This window comes from Rhineura floridana, chromosome 4 (assembly GCF_030035675.1).
Source record: "Rhineura floridana isolate rRhiFlo1 chromosome 4, rRhiFlo1.hap2, whole genome shotgun sequence".
In the NCBI taxonomy this organism is placed as follows: domain Eukaryota; kingdom Metazoa; phylum Chordata; class Lepidosauria; order Squamata; family Rhineuridae; genus Rhineura; species Rhineura floridana.
In genome coordinates this window covers 33641730-33663905 of record NC_084483.1, presented here as the reverse complement: position 1 = coordinate 33663905, position 22176 = coordinate 33641730, and the positions used below count along the sequence as shown (strand labels likewise).

The following is a 22176-nucleotide window of genomic DNA, read 5'->3' as shown; positions in this document are numbered from 1 at the left end:
CATGGTCACTAGTCGTGGAAAGAAAAAGATAAAAAATTTGCTTGCACATTTTGTTTGTAAGAGAACCCAACGTTTATGCAGATTCAGTGGGCATCACAGCTGGAAAACAAAATGTCTGAACACCATTGCGTTAAGCCTGCTTGCTTGATGTCTCTTCTTATGTTCATATAAGAAGATTAGACAAATTCATGCTGAGGTTGTCAGTGGCTACGAGCCATGAAGGCTATATTCTACCTCCACAGTTGGACGCAGTATGTCTCTGAAAGCCAGTTGCTTGCAATGGCAAGTGGGGAGAGTGCTGTTAGGTCTTACTTGTGGGCTTCCCATGGGCATCTGGTTGGCCACTGTGAGAACAGGATGCTCAACACCCCTGGGCTCAACAATGCTGGGCTAGAAGGGCCTTTGGCCTGATTCAGCACACTACTCGTATATTCTTATGATACTGTGTTGATTGGAAGCGAAGAGGTATGACATTGAGGCCTGCCAGGTCAAGAAAGAAGAAGGGAGGAAACACCTTGCTTGGGCAGAATGAAATAATACTTCAGGAGGCTGCCTTTTTGAGGAGAACAGCAGGGCAGGGCTGCTTAACCCTCCCCCCCCCAATGTTGTTTGTGTGCTCAGAATCACTCCTATTTAAGCTGTTTTCCTATCCTTGGGTAAAATTATATACAGGACTAACATATCACCCCACCCCAATTGGGAGAACCAGCAAGTTTTATCAGAAAAATGGGAAGGATTAACCTGCTGCTGCTATTCTGCTGTAATTAGTAGCCTGCCACAGCTACATTCCATTTTTTAAAAAAGCCAGGAGACTATTCACATGACTCTTGTGTAACATCTAGCCTTGCTGTTAAAAATTCATTCCTATTGTTTGCAATGCATGAGGCATAGATCTCCAGGAGGAAAGCCTCAATGCTCATTCATTCATTGACCACATTTATAAACAGCCCTTTATCTGACACTGGTTCATTCAAAAGCCTGAGAAAATATATAAGTTTTAACTAGGCATTGGCAAGACCTTAGGGAGGGTATTCCATGGCTGGAGGGCCACTATGGAGAAGGCTTTGCTTCACATTACTGCATACTGTGCTTTGCCCATCTTCAGGACAGTGAGCAGGCCCACCCAGGTAATCTCAAGGCAGGGTGGGTCTAGGGGAAAGATGCTCTAACAGGTGAGCTGTGGTCCTACAGAAGTTGTTGGACAACATCATTCCTGACCATTGGGCCTCATAGGGGGTAGTGGGGTCCAGCAACATCTGGCGGGATGCAAGTTCCTCATTCCTGCTCTAGGCAATCAACACCTCTCTACAATGGAGCATTAACTTTTTATGTCACAATGGCAGGGGTGGGGGACTTTTTTTCTATTAAGGGCCATTGTCCCATTGGAAAAGTAATTCAAGGAAACGAAGCCCCAGCATTTTCCATTTTTAATTCAGAATATTAGCTAAATTTAGTCTTACTTTAAAAAACGGATTCCTTAATATAACAGATTTTGTCTTCATTCCGTTTCGTTCAAGTAAACCTTAATCTTTTAAAATATTCTTCTCTTGCCACAGCTTATTCAGAAGCTCTGCTCTTGAGCCTTATTACTGCTAAGAGCTCTGATCTTCTTCCTTAAGCCTGCCCCCCCCCCCCAATTCCCCTTGTGGGTCTTGTCTTTTTACTATGTAAGCCTGATGGTACAATCTCTGTCATTGTTTCTCTCTTTCATTGATGTCAGTTGTTTTGTAAGACACTAGGTGCTTCCAGACTGTTGCTATTTTAGGGCAGGACTCAATCATATACCAGCAAATTCAAGTTACGCCATTATGATGGATTGGGAACAAACCCACTTCCCCAAAAGATCAGCCCTTTTGCACTGAGGAAAGTGACAGGAAAATATACTGGACCATGTGGAGTAACATTTGCTTTTGTGCAACCTCATCTAACCTCCCTGTGAACAAATCAGGATGACTGCTCAATAAACAGGTTGTCTGGAAGTGCCCAATAATTGCCTGAAAAGTGGGATAAAAATACAACTACTTCTACTACAACTATTATTATTACTATTGCTCAGATACAGTATTCCTGAAGAAGGAGTTCTGAGGTAGGAAAGCCTGCTAAGGCAAGCAATTCTACACATAATTATCACATGGTCATATTAAATTGCCTTCCCATGTTTTGGTTGTAACATGTACACTGGCCTACCCTTGTGGGGATTTTATCATTTTAATAACTTGATACTATGTTGAGTTAGGCATGCCTAAGCCCATTGATTTCAACAGGGGGATAGGATATGAGATAATACACATTAGCATTCAATGTGTGATCCCTCATGTGAACAAAACAGTTTCTCAGATGTATTTTTCAGTTCTCACAGAATACCCTGTTTTTGGTTTTACACTGATATACTAATATCAGTATGTTCTGCCAAGGTTACAGATATTTATTTCCAATGTTGATAGACTACTTTTCACCATAGATGGTCCTAAAGTGGTTTACAAAACAACGTATATAACAGTCCATCAATCAAATACTGTAATACAGTATTTAAAACAAAACAAAAACCCACAGGTAAAAACAAAAGATCCATAAATAGACATAATACAACTTAAAGTGCCTGTTGGAATAGAAAGGTCTTTGTCAAGTGCTTGAGGTTCAACAGGGAGAGGCCCTGTCTGATCTCAGCCTGGAGGGACTTCCATAGAGTCGGGCCCACAATACTGAATACATTGTTCCTGGTGGATATGAATTGTGCATCTGAGCTATGGGGGAACCACTAACAGAGACTCCCCAAGAAGATCTCAGTGATTGGGCAGGGCAGGGATATAAGGAATCAAGCAGTTCTTAAGGTATCCTGGGCCCAAGTTGTTAAAAGCCCTGTAAATTAATACAAGAACCTTGAACATGGCCTGTAACAAATGCAACAGCAACCTGTGTGAGACAATTGGAGCATCTTTCGCCATTCATGCTGCCCTATCATTTGAAATATTAGTCTTGCTGCGATATAGTAGGAGCGTTGATTTGCACCAATGCAAGTCAATGACTTTTTGCTAGCTTGTAGGTACGCACACGCTGTTCTCTATCTGCACTGTGGAGAGTGAGATACTCACAGATTGTAAGTGAATTGCAGGCCTGGCCTTTGTATATCATACATATCTTGGTTCTGGATGTGGTTATCCTGTGATGGGGGTAAAAGCACTTTGCACATGCTCACTAGCCAACCTGCCCCTTGTAGGAAGGAATTCTCAGCCGTATCAGGCCTGTTGTTGTTTTGAATTGTACTGTTTCCTCTACTGCTTAGCTCCTCACTTTCGCATTTCGCAGTTGTCGCATTTTCCTGGTCAGTGCCAATAAGCAGTGTAAACAAGTGAATCAACAGCACTTCATATCGGGGCTGAGCCAAAATGGAGAACAAGCAATAAAAATATGTTGTCCAAAAGCATTTTCATGCATTTCTGCTAATTAGAAAGAAAAAGAAGTGTGTGTGAGAGAAGTAGGGGGGAAACCAGGCAAGGAATGGTATGTCACCTAAGCAAGGGCCAAACTGGATATGTTGCCAATGGGGGCTTTCCTTGGAATGCATATAGCAGCTTCAGAGAAGAGATGTTTTCTCGGAAGGCGGACTGTGGCAGAGGGAGAAACACTCTCCATCCCCACAGTCCTGAGGCTGCTCAGGCTTGTCTGCAGCTACTATTTACATAACAAAAACATGCATATTGTGTTCACATAATTAATCTCATGTTTACTTTGGCCCTAAGGGTAGTTTATTAGTCACTGTGCATAGGAGAGGGCCATAGCTCTGAGGAAGAACATCTGCTTTGCATCCAGAAGGTCCCAGGTTCAATCCCTGGCATCTCCAGGTAGGGGTAGATGAGATCACTGTCTGAAACGCTGGAAAACTGCTAGCAGTCAGTGTAGGCAAGACTGAGCTACATGGACCAGTGGTCTGACTTGGTATAACACAGCTTCCTATGTTCTAAGGTTTTGGTGAAAGCAAACCAGATAGCTATATGAGTGTCTTTATGGTGTTCTTGCTTCTGGGCCATCATTTCACAGAAAGATAATGCAAATCCATCTTCCAATGTCGAACTAATGGCAGGAATGCCTCTTTGTAGCACTGTAGCATTGGACATTTTTCACTCAGCAAGCAGAGGGTGTGTTTTGTGAGCATTTTTTGTGCCCCCAGAAATGAGCCTCCCCTCAGCTTTGGCAAATTTGTGCCCCCTTTGCAAAAAGATTCCAGATCCTTTACAAGGAAGAGAGCTGTTGGATATGGGAAAGGGGGAATGCGTCCATCAGAGATGCTCCCTTGCATTGGGATAACCTGAAAGTAGCACAATGCAGAGAACTGACACCTGGATGCGGATGGCATTCTTTTGCTTTGCATTGTTTTCTCTCAGATGTGCATTTTGATGCACATCCCAATGTGAGAGAACATCAACTCTGTTTTTCTTCCCTCCCCTATCCCCCAAGCAGCCAGTCAGAGGAATAATGGCTATGTGTGCAAAAGAGTAGAAAGTAGCATGTTTCATGAACATTTGTGCTCCTTTGAAATGGTAACTTTCAAGAACTAAACCTCATGAAAATTCAGGTCACTGCATTGTATGGTTTCTTCTTTGTTGCTTGATTGTTGTCCAAGAGAAAACTGAGTTTTGTACAAGTGTTTCAGAGTTGTTTTGTTGCTCTTTCTGCTTGTACCCCACCCGTTCCCATCCCATAAAACAGTGAACTTGGCACATTTGAACAATAAATATTCAGTTGCCCTGAAGACCTTTGGTAGGAAGCAGCAGACCAGAGACAAAGTGGCTGAATATATTTGATTTGATTCTTGATGACACCTTGTCTCTAAACATTATGTGCCCTGATCATTTATTATGTCCTAATCCTAAACATATTTATTTGGAAGTAATTCCTTCTAGCTTCTAATAAATGTGCTGGGATGCAGCCTTAATAGAGTGGTCTTAATGCAGCAGATCGTAGTGCCAACAGCCATGGAAAGGCATGTCAGTACAAGGTTCATGACTTTACGATTGCATATAATTCAGTGTTTGCTTAAATTGCAAATAAAAGTTGTTTTGAATATACTCCTTTTCTAATAGGCATCTGACCTTTTTGGTGATTTAGCAGAGGGTTCTGCGCTATATTAATCAATCACATTTTATTGAATACTGCAACTTGTAGAATTTATTCATCTTTATTTATTTGCACATTTTATTATGCTTTCTCTACTATTTGTGGGAAAGGGCAATCAGGTGTATGGGGCACTAAACCCCTACCCACTGACAACTGGATATAAATTATCCATTCTCCTTCAGTTTCTGAGATTTCACCAGATAGTGCTCACTCACTTGCAAGGGTACCTCTGCATCCATAAGAGGTTGAACCATGCAAATAGAAAAAAAGCAAGAAAGATAGAAATAACTTCTGCTTCTTGGGAATCCTATGTCCAGTATCACATTCTGCATTTTTTTCTGTACTTGTACCCAGTTGTAGAACATGCGTAGCCCCTGACTACGGTTTGATTTTCTACTGAGTTATCTGTATACCTTATTTATTTTTTTATTTTTTATTATTTTATTTATACCCCGCCCTTCCTTCCAGCAGGAGCCCAGGACGGCAGACAGAAACACTAAAAACACTCTAAAACATCATAAAAAGACCTTAAAATACATTAAAACAAAACGTTAAAAACATTTAAAAAAAACTTTAAAAACATCTTTTAAAAAAGGATTAAATATATTAAAAGACATATTAAAAGCAATTCTAACACAGACGCAGACTGGGATAGGTCTCAACTTAAAAGGCTTGTTCGAAGAGGAAAGTCTTCAAAAGGCGCCAAAAAGATAGCAGAGATGGCGCCTGCCTAATATTTAAGGGGAGGGAATTCCACAAGGTAGGTGCCGCCACACTAAAGGTCCGTTTCCTATATTGTACAGAACGGACCTCCTAATAAGATGGTATCTGCAGGAGGCCCTCACCTGCAGAGCACGGTGATCGGCTGGGTATATAAGGGGTAAAACGGTCTTTCAGGTATCCTGGTCCTGAGCTGTATAGGGAAGCCCCACATAGAGCGCATTACAGTAATCCAGCCTAGAGGTTACCAGTACATGGACAACAGTGGTCAGGCTATCCTGGTCCAGAAACGGCTGCAGCTGTCTTATCAGCCAAAGCTGGTAAAGGCACTCCTAGCCATGGAGGTCACCTGGGCCTCTAGCGACAAATATGGATCCAGGAGCACCCCCAGACTATGGACCTGCTCTTTCAGAGGGAGTACTACCCCATCCAAAGCAGGCAACTGACCAATTATCCAAACTCGGGAACCGCCAACCCACAGCGCCTCCGTCTTGCTAGGATTCAGACTCAGTTTATTGGCCCTCATCCAGCCCACCACCGAGGCCAAGCACCGGTCCAGGGCTTGCACGGTCTCTCCTGATTCAGATGTTACGGAGAAATAGAGCTGAGTGTCGTCAGCATACTGCTGACACCTTGCCCCAAATCTCCTGATGACTGCTCCCAAGGGCTTCAAATAGATGTTAAACAGCATGGGGGACAAGATGGTACCCTGCGGCACCCCACAGCACAACTGCCAGGGGGCTGAAAGACAGTCACCCAATGCTATCATCTGAGAGCGACCTTGGAGATAGGATCAGAACCACTGTAAAACAGTTCCTCCAATACCCAGCTCACCAAGTCAGCCCAGAAGGATACCGTGGTCAATGGTATCAAAAGCCGCTGAGAGATCAAGTAAGAATAACAGGGTCACACTCCCCCTCCCGATAAAAGTCATCCATCAGGGCGACCAAGGCTGATTCAGTCCCATAACCAGACCTGAACTGAGGCTGGGATGGGTCAAGATAATCTGTTTCATCCAAGAGTACTTGCAATTGCTGTGCCACAACCCTCTCAATCATCTTCCCTAAAAAGGGGGTATTTGCAACCAGTCGGTAGTTGTCATAAACCAATGGGTCCAGGGTGAGCTTTTTCAGGAGTGGTTGGATCACCGCCTCCTTCAAGGCACCCGGAACCACTCCCTCCCGCAGTGATGCGTTGACCACACTCTGGATCCACTCGGTCAAACCCCCTCAGCAAACTTTAATAAGCCAAGAAGGGTAAGGGTCGAGAGGACACGTTGCTGGCTCCATCATCGCAAGCACCTTGTCTATGTCATCAGGCCGCATCAAATGAAACCGTTCCCAAGAAGTTGCAGCAGACGTTGCACTGGGCACCTCATTGGGGATTACAGTAGATGTGGAGGGGGCATCAAGACTGCCACAGAGGTGAGCAACTTTACCCTCAAAGTGCCTAGCAAACAATTCTCAGTGGGCCTCCGAAGGGTCTAAAACTCCATTTCCTGGAGTTGATGTCAACAGACTTCTGACAATATGGAAAAGCTCCACCAGACGGCTTCTTGAGGATGCGATGGAGGCAGAGAAGTGGGCCTTCTTCACCGCCCTCACTGCCACACAGTAGGCACGGTTATGATGTTTTACTCGTGCCCGATCAGCCTCACAGCATGTCTTTTGCCACTTGCGCTCTAGCCGTCGTCCAGCCTGTTTCATTGCCCTTAGCTCACTGGTGTACCAAGGTGCAGACCGGGCTTTCAGTGCCGGAGAGGGCACTCGGGGGCAACCGTGTCAAGAGCCCGATGCGCCTCACTGTTCCACAGTGTGACAAGGGCTTCAACAGGGTCACCTTGAAACCTTCAAACTTTTGCTGTTCCTGTTGTCTGTTCTAGGCATGCAGCTGATATCATGATCTGATATTAGGAGTGCTGTGTATTTATGTACTGAAACATGTACTGAAACATTGATATCTTGCTTCTCAGTCAAAGATTCTTGAGTCTGCTAATAGTGTGTGTGTATGTGTGTGTACACCAGTTATCAAATAAAATTCATGGTCAAATTTTAAAACAAATAAAATTAAACAAAGTTCATTGGCAGCAGCGGATGTGATCATCATCCTTCAATACTGGGGAAGAATTAAACAAGCTTTAGCTATATTTAATATCTTACACTTGTATGAAACTATCCTTCAAGGTATTTAGTGCATTTAAACAATTCTAAAGGAGATAGAATCTTTATCTGAACCATCTAATGTTCAGAAAGAGGAGCATGGGCGTTTGTGTGATGCAGAATTCTTCTTAAAGCTGGACATTTTAAAACCTATAAAAATGAGGGAAGGTGTTAAAATGACATGGAGTTAAGCCCTGTTGCTTTCAGTCTTAAGACGTTATTTGAAGGAGCGCTTGCAGACTGTTTAGTTAGGTTAGAACTGTGCCTGCCTCGTGCAAAAGAGCTCAGGTTACGCAGAGGCAAGAACAGGGAAGCAAATGCAGCATCTCCTTTTGGAAATACAAACACTGGGAAATTGGAGATATATTGCTTTCAGGGTCATTGCTGTTAGTATAGTATAGAGCATCCTTAGACTGTCAAGTAGAAATATATATATCCTGACAGAAGTAAGGTGGCCCACATGTCCTACTTTACAGAGGACAGTTCCCAATTAATCTGAAGGGCTGTCAGAGAACAGTTATATGTTGGAAGGAGTTCTCTCTTTGAAGGGCTGTACTGCCCTAATCTAGTTTAAAGATAAAAAAAAGTGCAAAAAGAGATATTGGGGCCTTGAAGCTGCCCATCAGTTGTTAAGTTCCTGGACAGGCAACCAAGCAGGCACATAGGATACTTGGTCACAATCTCCCCCATTATGGCAACTTTTATTGAAATTGCATCCTCCTTTGTACTCTTTCGTGATGATTCATCCTGTCTTTTTTTTGTTGTTGAGGCATAAGGGGCCATCCTCACCAAAATCAGCTTTGAGGGCGTTGTTCTTTTTCCTTCTTTCCCCCTTTCTTCTCCAGTCTTCCCTTTCTTCTCCAGTCTTCCTTTGAGCTATGATATCTCTGTAATTTGTGATGTCAGGGATGCAACCTGGGACCCTAGCCCTGATACAGGTTTTCCTATTCCTAACTGAGGGGCTGGGAAAGCAAAGAAAACCAGGATCCATCCCCAAACATCATTAGATAGCTTGCCTTCCCAGCAGAAAACTAAAAGCTAGAAAAATCCGGGCAGTCTTAAAGTTCCCATGACCCACTTCAGGTCTGTCAACTCTATTCCTATCACCAAAAGTGGCGCTGGCTTCGGGTTCTAGGCAGATCCCAATATTTGGAGTGTATGCTCTTAGCTACTAGAGAATAAGAAAAGAGTTTGGAATGGGGTAGAAAGGGTGAAAAGAACCTGGAGTCTTTCTCAGCCAGGCTAGTCAAACGCTGTAATCATGTTAAGAATCCAACAAATTAATTGGGAAATTTTAAAAAAGTTTTTATTAGTATGCTCAGCAGATACAAACACAAAATGTATGGAAGAAGGAAATACAAATATAAATATAATAACCAAACTTATTTTGTAGTTCTTGGGCTTGGTACCATGATATATAACCTTTACATTAATTAATCTTATTTGCAAAATTAATAACTAAATCATGTCTTTTCTTCTTCCCTGATGTCCTGTGGTTTAAAAACAACACCCCACAAGTATATTGGGTGAATTTTCATTGCTCAGAAAAGCTCTAATCAATAGGTAGTATAAATGACTTGGTGAAAGGTGGTTACCCTAACGCTAACAGTGATTTGTACATTAGACAGCACTATACAAAGCTGTTGATGCTTTTTTGGAAAGTTTCCAATCCCATTCACAAGTTGCGGTTTGTACAATGGATGGGATTCTATTCAGGCTCCTGCCCACTGGCCTCACTCCTGCCTTCCATGTGTTCATTGGAACATCTGAGCAGAACTTATATGCATACAAACTGTACGCTTTACAGGTTTTGCATGGACGACCTATACCCTGGCTCACCTGATGCTTGTAACATGTTTTAATATGAAAACACACTTTATATTTTCTTGGCAAAGGCAGTATCATTTGTAAAAAAAATGTCTATTTAATAATGCATTCTATTGAAAAGGAATGGGAGGGTTTGTTTAGGCATGATTCATCATTGTCTGTTACAGTAATTATAAGTTTTTTTCTTGCCTTCCGGTCAAAATGACCTTGTTTTTATAATTTTTTTTCAGCACTTGTATGCTTTGCTTTGGGTTATTGAAAATAAGTTTAGCACCAGAGACACACCTAATTCATAGGTTTTCAGGAAGTACTAACAGCCCATGTTGTTTTCTTCCATGTGTCTCCCTGGCTTTGCCATTGTGCCAGAACAGAAACATTTGCACAACTAAGTTTAATGGATGATGCAACTGCAAATCCAACTAACATTTTGATTGCTGATTACAATTTCCTTTCTTCCTCATTAATGAGTAGGGCTGAAAATGGGAGTTTAGATTCATAGTAACAATTTTTAGCATTTAGCTCTTTAGAAGAGGGGTTAGGAACCTCCAGCCCTCCAGAGTCCAACAACACCTGGAGGGCCACAGGTTCCCCACCTTGTCTTAAAGTATTCAACACACTTTGCATGCCTAGCATAATCTTTACAGCAACCTTCTAAGGTAGGTCACTATTATCCCATTATTGAAGGTGAGGGAATGGGTTGTGCAAGGTTGCAATACCATATGCAATACCACACTACTAAGCCCCAGGGACTTGTATAGGATTTCACTGAAAGACTGCTAAATCAGTTTGTAAATAGAGGTGAGATTTAAACTAGAGACTTCCTAGCAGCAGCGGCGTGTGAGGGAGGGCAGAGTAGCAATTTGCCAAGATGGGTGAGGTCAGTAGAGCTCCAGTTTGTGTGCACACATTTGGAGCTGCTGCCGCCATCCTGCAGTTCCCCCATCTCCTCTACTGTTTCACCCTGCCCAGCAAGTGGCCACTCCATTGTTACAGAGAGGGTTCCACCACCACTCTGTCGCCTTCCCTGCTCCACTGCTTCTTCCTATCTTATAGTCAGTCTATTAGCTGTTATTACATATTACAGTAGCACTGGGGTGGTCACTTACGCATTGTCAAGAAAAGAAACATCTTACCTCCCCACCAAAAAAAGAAGATAAAATGTGCATGTGTTGGTTTATGTGTTTAGATGCAAATTCAAACATAGTTACTGTCATTTAAATAAAAATATATCACATATCATCATGGTGGGAAAGACTGCAACCAGGTGATCTGTGTGCCTGCTCAGCCTGCGGTCCAGGTGCTCGACGGGCAACTTCAAGGCCTGTCCTGCTCTCTCTTCTTACGGTTCCTTATCTTTAAAATGGACTGGACAGCCCTTCGGATAGCATCCTCCTTCAAGAAAAGGACTGTCTTCTGACAGCCCTTCAAATAGAGGACCGTTCTCTGTAATGTAGTATAAATGGCCACCCTAAGTAGCAATCATGGGATCTGCTGCCATTCAGGCCACATAGATATTTTGGTTCCCTCCTCCATTTGTGGGGCAAAAATCATGTTAACTTCATTCCCCCCTCCCCCAGTTTCCATCCAAAGCGAAGAACTGCAGGAAACAGAATCAAAGTGAAATGACCTCAAACCATCTCTGTCTCATGAATGCACGGGATTGAGCATGCTTGTGTCTCCCCTTGGTCCCTATCTAGCCAAGTAACTATATGACAAATGTTGCGGTCACCTAAGCTCCCACGGTTTTTGCTAGCACTTAAGTCTAACCAGGTGAAGCAATCGGGCAGAGAACCTATTTGAGAGCCTCCTTAGATCTAAGGATATCTCAGATAAATAATGGAAGATCAACAATGGAAATTCTTATTGATTTCTATTTATTATAAACATATATCAGTTACTATAATGCTACAAGTGGACATAGCCATATACCAGCACACAGGTCTTACACAGCACATACACAGGGGATGTACACAAACATATTACACTTTAAGGTGCAGCATACATCACATTACCGTATATTAGTAAAGGAGGAACCTCACCCTCGTGTTTGGATCCCAACACTCAAGAGCAGATGTTCTCTTCTGTCTTCGGCCAGTGCCAGAGACAACTGACCCTGATCTCCAGAATGATCTGTCTTTTATAGCTTTTGTTTGTATCTATCTAGACATTGCATGCTCATGTTCATACTATACCCTAGTTTTTGTCTTCTACCTTATATTTGAACTCTAGCCCTGTAGCTTAATGCTGATGTTATTCTGATGCAGTTACTTGACTTGCTTCTATACAGCTGCAGCCAGACAGACACACTTGTTGGCTGAATGCCCTGACTCCTTATCATATGTTGATATATTACTGTGAACATTGCCTCAGAATTGCAGCAAGCATAACTGAAAGGAAAAAAGGAGCCCTTTAACTAGCAGCTTGTTTTTTTGGCTTATATTTTTACAACCTCATCAATTCTTTTCTACATATACATATGAATATAAAGCAATTATAAAGAGCTTGAGATGGCCAGATTCTATCAATAGAGGCGACCTATGACAAAAGTATTCTCAGTTGAAAAATTAGTCACTACATTTTAAAAATATCTAGTTCTATCATATATTGATGGACTTCGAACTTGTTTATTTTGAAACCATTTTAGTGTTATTGAATCGTTCCAGACTTTATAGAGAAAATAACAGATTCAAGATGACATTTTCTTGATAATATTGTATTATGTTATGTTAGTTGAAAGCCCCAGAACCCTTGCACCTGCTTGCAACACCAGAGTAACAGCCTTGGTTCTGTGCAGCTACATTCAGTTAGTTCAGTTCAGTTTATTAGTGATTTTTGCATATCAACAAAAGTGATAGAATATTAAAACAGAGTCAATAATGAAGACAATTGTTACTTGAAAATTAAATGATAATAAAAGGATATCATATATTGAAACCAGGAGCTTTAGTGATTACATATAATCTACTGCTAAACCTCACGATCGTATGCACATTTACTCAGAAATAACTCAAGCAGAAGTCACTTTGACTTATTCTCAAATAAATGTGCTTAGAATTGAAGTCTGTATAAGTCTTAGACAACCAAATGTTTAAATTATGCAGCCACAAGAGTGGCTGTATACTATAGTCAGCATGGATTTTTTGTATTCCGCAATGTTAAGTCGAAAATACCCCCCATGCCATTCTGATGCTTCCCATAAGCTCATTTCAAAACAAAATCTTACAAAACTTTTGCTCCTGAATTGCTTAACAATCCTTTAAATTTTCATGGCGATACACAAAACATAGAGAATCAAGAGTTCAAAGTGTAAAGAGAGACAGAGAATAACCAGACCCCTTTTGGACTTTTTTCTGTGAGAGTTCTCATAATTTGTTGAAATTAATTAAAAATTAGCCATGTTCACAGAGTACCTGTAATCCTATTACTGACTTTGCCCCATACTCTGGCCTTCATCTTCTGCAGTTTAAAAGTTAAAAAACGCCTGGCTGAGTTTTAATTAATTTAAGAAATTTAGCATTGAACTCAATGATAATGTTGGGCATGCACAGTAAGAACTAACTGTCAGTGTTCTAAAAGGCAGACTCACAGCTGCTTGGCTTGCCTAATCAGAGGGCCATATCCATACCAGACCTTTATTTCACTTGAGACAGTCATGGCTTCCCCCAAAGAATCCTGAGAAGTGTAGTTTCTGGAGAGTGCTGAGAGGAGACTCCTATTCCCCTAACAGAGCTTCAGTGGCTAGAGTGGTTTAACAGTCAGCTGCTCTGATTGAAGCTCTGTGAGGGGAACAGGGCATCTCCTAGCAACTCTCAATACCCTTCACTAACTACACTTCCTAGGATTCTTTGGGAGAATATCTCAGTCCAATATCTCAGAGACGAGGTCAGGTCTCCTGCTCCCCTGGTGCATTCGCTATAGCTGCCCAATTTCCCTGCTTTTTAAAGTTTGATAGAAATATCTGTTGGCTCTGTATGTTCTTAAGCTGCAAGGGTTTTTTTGCCTATTAGTGAATGCCTCTTACAACTGTTTGTTTTGTTGGCATATTATAATATTGTGTTGACACTTGTAATTGGGCATATTATAATATTGTGTTGACACTTGTAATTGAACATCAAAAAGGCTCAAGTCTTACATTTTAACCCCTGGAAACCACTCGCTGGCAGCAGACCTGCTGACAGTTTGCCACAAGGTGCTCACCATCAGAGGCAAGCTGTAATAGTCACTCCAAACAATTCCCTGTATAAGCACCTTGTGGTACACCGTCACCAAAACTGCTGCCAGAATTAATTAATAGTTAAACCAAAGTGATTTGAAGTTTGGTTAGTCAAAATAAGAAATAATATGTATAAATAATGATCTGAGATAATGTCTAATAACCAGTACTGTAGTGGTACTGCAAGGTTTTTTGCTTATTAGTGAATATTTATATGTATATGTATACAGTAGGGCCCCACTCATACGGCGGGTTATGTTCCGGACCCCCGCTGAAAAGCAGAACTCATTGAATAGAATGGCATGCGACACCCAAAAACCGCCGTAAAAGTGGAACAAGTGCCGTATGAGTGGGGCTTTAGTCTAATTGTGTCTGAGACTGCCGTGTTAGCGAAGTGCCGTAAAGCGAAGCGCCGTAAAGTGGGGTCCTACTGTATATTATTACAGTAACAGAGCAGAGAAGGCTGCATTGCTGAGCTGGCTTCCTAATGCCATGTGTGGCGCTGCTGGTTACTGAGAGGGAGAGGCGAAAGACAGCAGGGAGCTCAGCACTGTGTGGGCACAGCAGCAGATTGGTTCTGCCACTGTGCCTACACCTTGCTGAGCTCCTCGCTACCTTTCCCACTGCCTCTTGATAACTAGTAGTGGCACGTACCATTGGGAAGCCAGGTCATCCACATAGCCCTGCCTGCTCTGCCAGTCACTACTGATTAAAAAATAATGTTTAGCCTAGGCAAAATAAATTCAATATACAGATGTTTCATAAGTCAGAAGCCTAATTGCAGACAGTATGCGGAGAAACCATTAAAAAAAACCCACTAACAACTGGGAAATATATAATCAAAGTATGGGGGAAGGAGGGCAATCAAATGATCTTTTAAAAATTAATCTTTTAGCTAGTTGGCCAGAAACTGCAGATTCTCCAGTATTGTTTAGCTTTGTCTGTCTTTGAAACAAGGCTAGTAGAGTTAATGTGGAAACTAATTCCAATCCCTTATAAAGCCTCAGGCATTTAAACCACCACACAGGGCTGTTTGCAAGCCTCCTGTGGTGTTTTGAAGTTCAGCCTTTGGGACTTCAGAGCGCACAGTCATCTAATGTGATTGTGGCATCAGGTGATTGACTGGTGGGCAACCACACCCACCTGTCAAATTTGGCCCTGGAGGCTAGGGTCCAATAAGGATCTGACCCACGGAGACAAAGAGGTTCCCCACCCCTGACTTAATAATAATAATAATAATAATAATAATAATAATAAACAACCCTTTTTTCAGATCAGGATAATAAGTCTCTTCTGTCAGCAGAGGCACATCTGGTATAGTACAGTGGGGAGGAGAGCCTGGCTGGGAGTCCAGAGTCTGTGAGTTCAAATCCCCGCTCATTTCTCCTGGGTGTCAAGGGCCAGCTAAAGATCACCTCCACACTGAGGGGCTCAGGGGTTACGTGCCCTGCCACCTGTGCAGCCGTGGGCAAGCTACATAGTCCCAAGGAGCCCAGTTGCCCCCAGCTGGCAGTTGCAGACAAGGAAGGGGCTGGCTTGTGCAGCTGTGGCAAGCTGAGCAGGCCCTAGCCAGCTGGGGAGGACTAGTCTCAGGGAGGCGATGGTAACCGCCCTCTGAATACCGCTTACCATGAAAACCCTATTCATAGGGTAGCCATAAGTCAGGATCAACTTGAAGGCAGTCCATTTCCATTTTCCCATCAGCAGAGGCTCCTACTGGATTGTGAAAAGAACATGCACTACTGAATAGTGAAAAGAATAGGAAAACCAATGATGTCCACTAGTTAAGCTAAAAGTAGTTAAATAGTTAAACTATTCTTCATGTAGCCAAATGGGAATTACAGCTACTTTATGAAAAGTGCTTTATTTGATATGATGAACCATTTCATACATTCATCGCTAACAATTAATGGATGCCAACTGCAAATACAATTTTAGGAAACTTGGTAGTTTAAAAGTTGTACTTCATGTTTTTTCATGTGATTGTCTCATTGCTAGTGTCTTTGAATTTTCACAAATATTCAAAACAAAATTCTATATAATATAACCTTTAAACCACATTCAGGTTGCAATCCTAGCCCCACTTAACTAGGAATAAGCCCCACTGAATTCAGTGGGACTTACTTTTGAGTAGATATGGTTTTGATTCCCCTGTAAGTGTGCTTTAATGTCCCCCATCAAATATTTCAGGTCAAATACTTATGGGGTATTGGGACAAAAAATTAATACGGGGTACTTTTTATTAGGTTTTTTTTCTAAACATGCCAAATACAAGTAAACATGCTCAATCACTTTCTAGATCTAAGGCATTAGAAAATTTCCCAGTGCAAACTGGCTTATTTCTGATGAAAATTATCGTAATTTAACTTAAGAAAATCTCCTTGTGCAGGTGGATGCTTTCCCAGTGCCACCCCGTTACTGGTGGCCAAAGGGGCTTTAGAACAATGAAACATTTGTGGCATGAACAGTTATGAGATTTCAGCAGGAAGTTACAGGATATGCACATTGGAAATTAAGCATTATCACCAACTCAAAAACTTTTGCAAGCACAAAAAGTATTGAAAGCGGGATTGCCTATGACCACCCTAACAACATCATGAGCACAAATCATCATGAATGCGCAATAAAAAGGACTATATGAGGTACTGGTGGATACACTTGTGCCTGTGGGTGCCATGCTGGTGACCCCTGGCATAGTTAACTACTACCAGCTTGGATGGCTTTTCAAAAGCATTAGACGCCTTCTTGGAGGATAAGGCTATTGATGGCTATTAGGGGAAAGGGGGGACATAGCTTAGTGGTAGAACATCTGCTTTCAATCCCTGGTTCAATCCCTGGCATCTCCAGGTACGGCTGGGAGAGATTCCTGCCTGTAATCCTGGAGAGCTGCTGCCAGTCAGTGTAGACATACTGAGCTAGAGGGGCCAATGGTTTGGTTACGTATAAGGCAGCTTCCTACATTTCTGTATTTTGCTTCCACTGTAAGAGGCTCTATACCTCTTAAGTACCAGTTCCTGGGAATCACCAGTGGGGAGAGTGCTGTTGCCCACATATCCAGATAGGCATCTGGTTGGCTACTGTCAGAACAGGGTGCTGAACTAGACGGGCCTTCGGATTCAGCAGAGCTCTTCATATTTTCTTACACATAAGAGAAAACGTAAGGAAGGAGGAGATTAGGAAGGGCTCAGTGGTAGAGCATCTGCTTTGCATGCAGTAGGTCACAGGTTCAGTCTCTGGCATCTCCTGATAGGGCTGACAAAGACTCTCTACCTGGACCTAGTCTAATGTAGGACCCAGAGCTGCTGCCAGTCGGTGTCAACAATATTGAGCTAGATGAACCAATTGTCTGGCTCAGTATAAGGCAGCTTCTTCTGCTCCCTTACACCAGAAGCTGGGCAAGCAGGTCATATATTTCATTCACATATTTGTTTGCCTGTGAAGCCTTTCCTTCCTTGTTAAAGAAGACAGCACATAAACACACACAGACACCGCACACGCAAACACACCTATGAAGTTTTTTTTAAAAAATAAATAAATCTGTTCAGTGCAAAGTCCAGCCCTATTCCTTCAAAAAGGGAATCGTGTTGGGGAATGGGGTTGGTGGCACTGTTGACGTTAATAGTGCCTCAGACTGACAGACTGGTAAGTGCTTGACTAGGAGCAACATGACCTAGCACAACACTTCAGTGTTAATAAGACATTAGGAGAAAAAATCCTTCCATTTATCATCTTGCCCATCGGACGCACCGATTATAGAACAGCTTGCTGGGTTATGGTGTAGCCCTTATTTTGTTTCCGTCGTGGCCACAGAACATAAGAGAGATAGCTTTGAATCCTTCCTCTGTTCTGCTGTCACAGAAGAATGTTCATGTCATGATGACCTGACCAAGTGTTCAGTTGCACACACACTGCGCTCTTTCCAGAGGGTTACTCAGTCAGGCTGTCAGGCTCTCTCTTCCGAATCAGAGGGAGGCAAAACTCAAACTAGAGTTGGCAGCTCTTAACCACCTTTGCAAGTGCTCTGGCAGTGCTCAGTTCACGGTGATTCAAAGCATGAGACTGACTTAATGGGGCGTAATTTGGGAGCCTGCACACCTCAGCTCTGTAAGGTATAGTGTGTTTTGTTATGTGGGAAACATTTCTTTATTTGTGTCACTGAGATTTTCCAGGTAAGAATCTTGTGAAGGGCTATGCTATCAAGCCTTGGGGTGGGCTGACTTCATTCTTCTGTTCTTTTTTCTTTACTAGAATCCGTGTAGTCCACCAATGTGTTTTAAAAGTGCTTACTTAATGGTTAAACATCATTGCACTGTTTTAAGGGGTCCTGAATGTGCTTTCTTACTTGCACGTATTCTTGACAGGATCATGCTAGGAACTACCTAGTTCTACATTCTTTGCAAGAATCCCAGCTACCGGTAGGCATCAGGCAATCCATTTGAAATTGTCCGGTAGTCTACCTGTGGATGACCATCTCCCTCTGCCCATTCCTGGATTAATGAAGTTCACAATATCATCACATTTCTTTCAGAATTACAATTAAATTCGCACGTGTCTTGTTTTAATTGGCACAAGAAAGCTTACTTCAAAGTGTTTTCCCTCAATACCTCTTTAGCCACTGCTTATGGAAGTATTATTTGCTCCCTTGCTCTGCTTCATATCATATGAAAGAAACACATGTGTGTGTTTTTAAAAAAAATGATAGAATGCTTGGGGGAAGTTTCATGATACACATCCTCAGACAGTAATGTCTTGATTGTTTTTTTTTAACTCCCTCTTCTTCACCAACAATTTATCACATTTGGATTTGTATAAAACCAGACAAAAGATGACTATGAGAGGAAATTTTTGTAAGCCCATGAGTCCTTGTACAAATTTGCCTGCAGGTTCCCAAGAGGATTTGGCTCTATAAACAGAATGAACGTTTTCCCAGTGTGGGAAACTTGGGTATGTTGGAAGAACAAAGTTGGCCACATTAAAAACTTTATTTTCAGGAAAGGTTTGCATAATCTACCTTGAATGCTGATGCTGTGAGTTTGAGAATATGCCTAGATTTCAGAAGCAACCTATTCAGTTGCCATGATCTTTCCCTTCCCTTCCCTGCCCTGCCCTTCAAAAGAGAGTTCTGTCAGAGGGTGTGGGATCTCTTTACCTAGATTTCTCAACACTCTCGCAAAACTACTGTTCTAAAAATTATTGGAGGTATGTGGATGTGGGGAATGGTGACTCCTAAATCAGTTTCAAAGGGTCATGTTTATAGTATCAATGAACTTTGTAGATGTGAAAGATGATTGCCATAGGAACTAACTAAAATATCTGTTTACTTAGAAGTCTGTGTAGGATTATGTGGACTTCAGTACATTGATTGCTGCTGAAAACGTAGTTACTTCATATTTATTTAAAATACGTTTATTTAACATATGAAAACATATGTAGCAATAAGGTAAGTGCCCCAAAGTATAGTAATAATTTGTTACAATTAAGTGACTATCAGCATGGTACTCATCTTGAATTACTGTGGAGGGAGGGATATAAGTTAATACAAAACTAAGAACGGAAAGACAGACCAATTGGTGCATTGTAAAGGCGATATAAATGTGGATTGTGCCCAAGGAAGTTGAATTTGGTTTTTAAAATTGTGGATTATGCTCTCCTCCCACTCCCCAATTCAGCCCTGCCCCCACCATGCTAATTTTGAGGGTCTCTCTCCCTCTGCTTCCATACCTTTATTAAAAGTGGACCTTTAGTGTTGTGGCACCAACCCTTTGGAATTCCCTCCCCATAATGATTAGACAGGCGCCATCTGTGTTATCTTTTCAGCTGTGACTGAAGACCTTCCTCTTTCAACAAGCCTTTTAAGTAGAGACCTTATTTTAGTCTGCGTCTGTTTTGGAATTGCTTTTTAAGATTTTTAAAGCTTTCCAAAAAAAGATGGTTTTAAAGATGGTTTGTTTTAATATATTTAAAGTCTGTTTTTATGATGTTTTAGAGTGTTTGCCACCCTGGGCTCCTACTGGGAGGAAGGGCAGGATGTAGATAAATAAATAAAAGTCTAGTCAATGCAGCTACAGAGGAATTGGTGAAAGTCACTATTATGTGCCTTCAAGTCGATTCCGACTTTTGGCAACCCTATGAATAGAGTTTTCATGGTAAGCTGCATTGAGAGGGGGTTTACCATTGCCTTCCTCTGAGGCTGAGAGGCAGTGACTGGCCCAAGGTCACCCAGTGAGCTTCATGGCTGTGGGGATTTGAGCCCTGGTCTCCCAGGTCGTAGTCCAACACTACGCCACACTGGAATGCCAAAACTAAGTTATGCTGCACTTATGAAAACAAGCATGGATTCAAACTCTGGGAAATCACAGTCCCGTGGCTAGAATATACAGGAGATTGATTTAGCAAGCTACCCCCCCCTTCAATGCAAGCCTGTAACAGCAGTGATTGCTGTTATTTCCTCTAAAGCCCCACTTTCCTTTTCCTTGCTGTTTAATAAGCTCCATTTATTTAAAGGTCACCATTCTTGATTCTGTCTGTCTTTTAACTCAGAAGCCCTACATTTCCCCAAAATATGCTGGGGAAAAGAGGGGAGGAGGTGGGAGGGCCGGGCAGAAATAATCTCGCAGATGGCAGCTGCAAGCCCTAGGATCTGGCCTAGGTATTAAAGCACATGGGCTGAAGAACAGCAAACCAGAGACACTTAAACAGAGTTATTTTATTTCCAAAGTAACACCTGCAGCATTTATGAGATCCTGTAGGGAAACACAAAAAATCTGCATTAGAATATAGTGTTTCCTGTAGGGGAGGAAGAAAAAGACCCTTACAGGATGCAGCTTGGTCGCCTAATGTATTTATGGCCATATCATATATTAGGCGTTAGCCTGCTCCCTTCTTTCTTGTACCAGACTTACAGCTAATTGATTTGGGAGCTGTTCTCGAGGACTCAAGGGACAAAATAAGAGTGAATATCATGCCTGGGTGTCTGGGAACTGACAGTCCACATTTTAAGGCAAAAAGAATGGGTCACTCCAGATTAGTAACGCTGCCCATTTGAAAGTGTAATGTCTAATGTTGGGGACTTTGGGAGCATCACTGCTATTTTGGTCCTGGACAACAAGAGACTTATTCTCTGCTATGTGTGTGTCTCTCTGTGTATAAGAGAGGATACTTGAGGCTTCCTGGTATATCAACAAAATGTACCTTGTATTTTAAGGGACAACCTTCATTGTTTCTTTTACCTTATTAGAAACACAAGGAGACATGTCTCTTATTTCAGGGACATTTCATAAGACCAAAATGTTCCTTCAGTCTGAGATTCTAATCTGGCAACTCTGTGTTTCAGCATTATGAAGGTTAGACCTACACTGTTAAGATTTTCTGGTTCTACTCTGTGGGGACTGGATTTTCATTCTCAAAGATGCATTGAGTTTTTGTCACCTGCTTCTTCCTATGGCTCCCCCATCCCATCCCCATGCTTGTTTTCACTACTTGGTCTTTATCCATGTCTTTCTTTAGGCATATCTGGTTTGACGTTTTTCTGTTCAAGGAGTATTACTTCACACAGTGCATAGTTAAACTGTGGAATTTGCTGCCACAAAATGGCTGCCAATCTGGACAACTGTCTAAGAGGCTTAGACAAATTCATGGAGGATAAGGCCCTCAACTGCTATTAGTCATGATGGCTGTGAACTACGTCTGGTATCAGAGCCTTTGAATACTAGTTGCTGAGGAGCACAAGTCAATGAATGCTATTGCACTCAAGTCCTACTTTTTGGCTTCCCATAGGCATCTGGTTGGCCACTGTGGGCAGGGAGAGCCCTACAATTTGGCAAAGTGAGGCATTCACCTCAGGCGGCAGATTCTAGACACCGGCATTCCTCTCCACAGGAGGACAAAGGTGTGTGTACCACACAGACTGTCCTGTATCCCTTTAATTTCAAGGTTCTGGTTTTGGTGTACAAAGCCCTATGTAGCTTGGGACCAGGATACCTGAAAGATTGTGTTATCCCTTATATACCAAGTCAATCACTATGCTCTGTAGGTGAGCACAACATAGGAAGTGGACCTTTAATGTTATAGCGCCAACACTTTGGAATTCCCTCCCTTTAAATATTAGACAGGCCACCATCTCTGTTATCTTTTTGGGACCTA

General features: G+C 42.1%; 1 protein-coding gene across 6 annotated transcripts in view; it reads left to right on the top strand.

Moving 5' to 3' along the window:
* GREB1 (growth regulating estrogen receptor binding 1) overlaps window positions 1-22176 on the top strand; it is a 155642-nt gene that overhangs the window by 18237 nt on the left and 115229 nt on the right. For 5 of the 6 annotated variants that reach the window (XM_061622747.1, XM_061622751.1, XM_061622749.1 and 2 more), the window contains exon 1: window positions 18035-18143. The exons of the other annotated variant lie outside the window; for it this stretch is intronic. In XM_061622747.1, the coding sequence (XP_061478731.1) occupies window positions 18102-18143 (42 nt within the window). In that variant the 5' untranslated portion in view covers window positions 18035-18101. Of the gene's footprint in view, window positions 1-18034; window positions 18144-22176 lie in introns of those variants that run through there. 6 annotated transcript variants of the gene reach the window in all.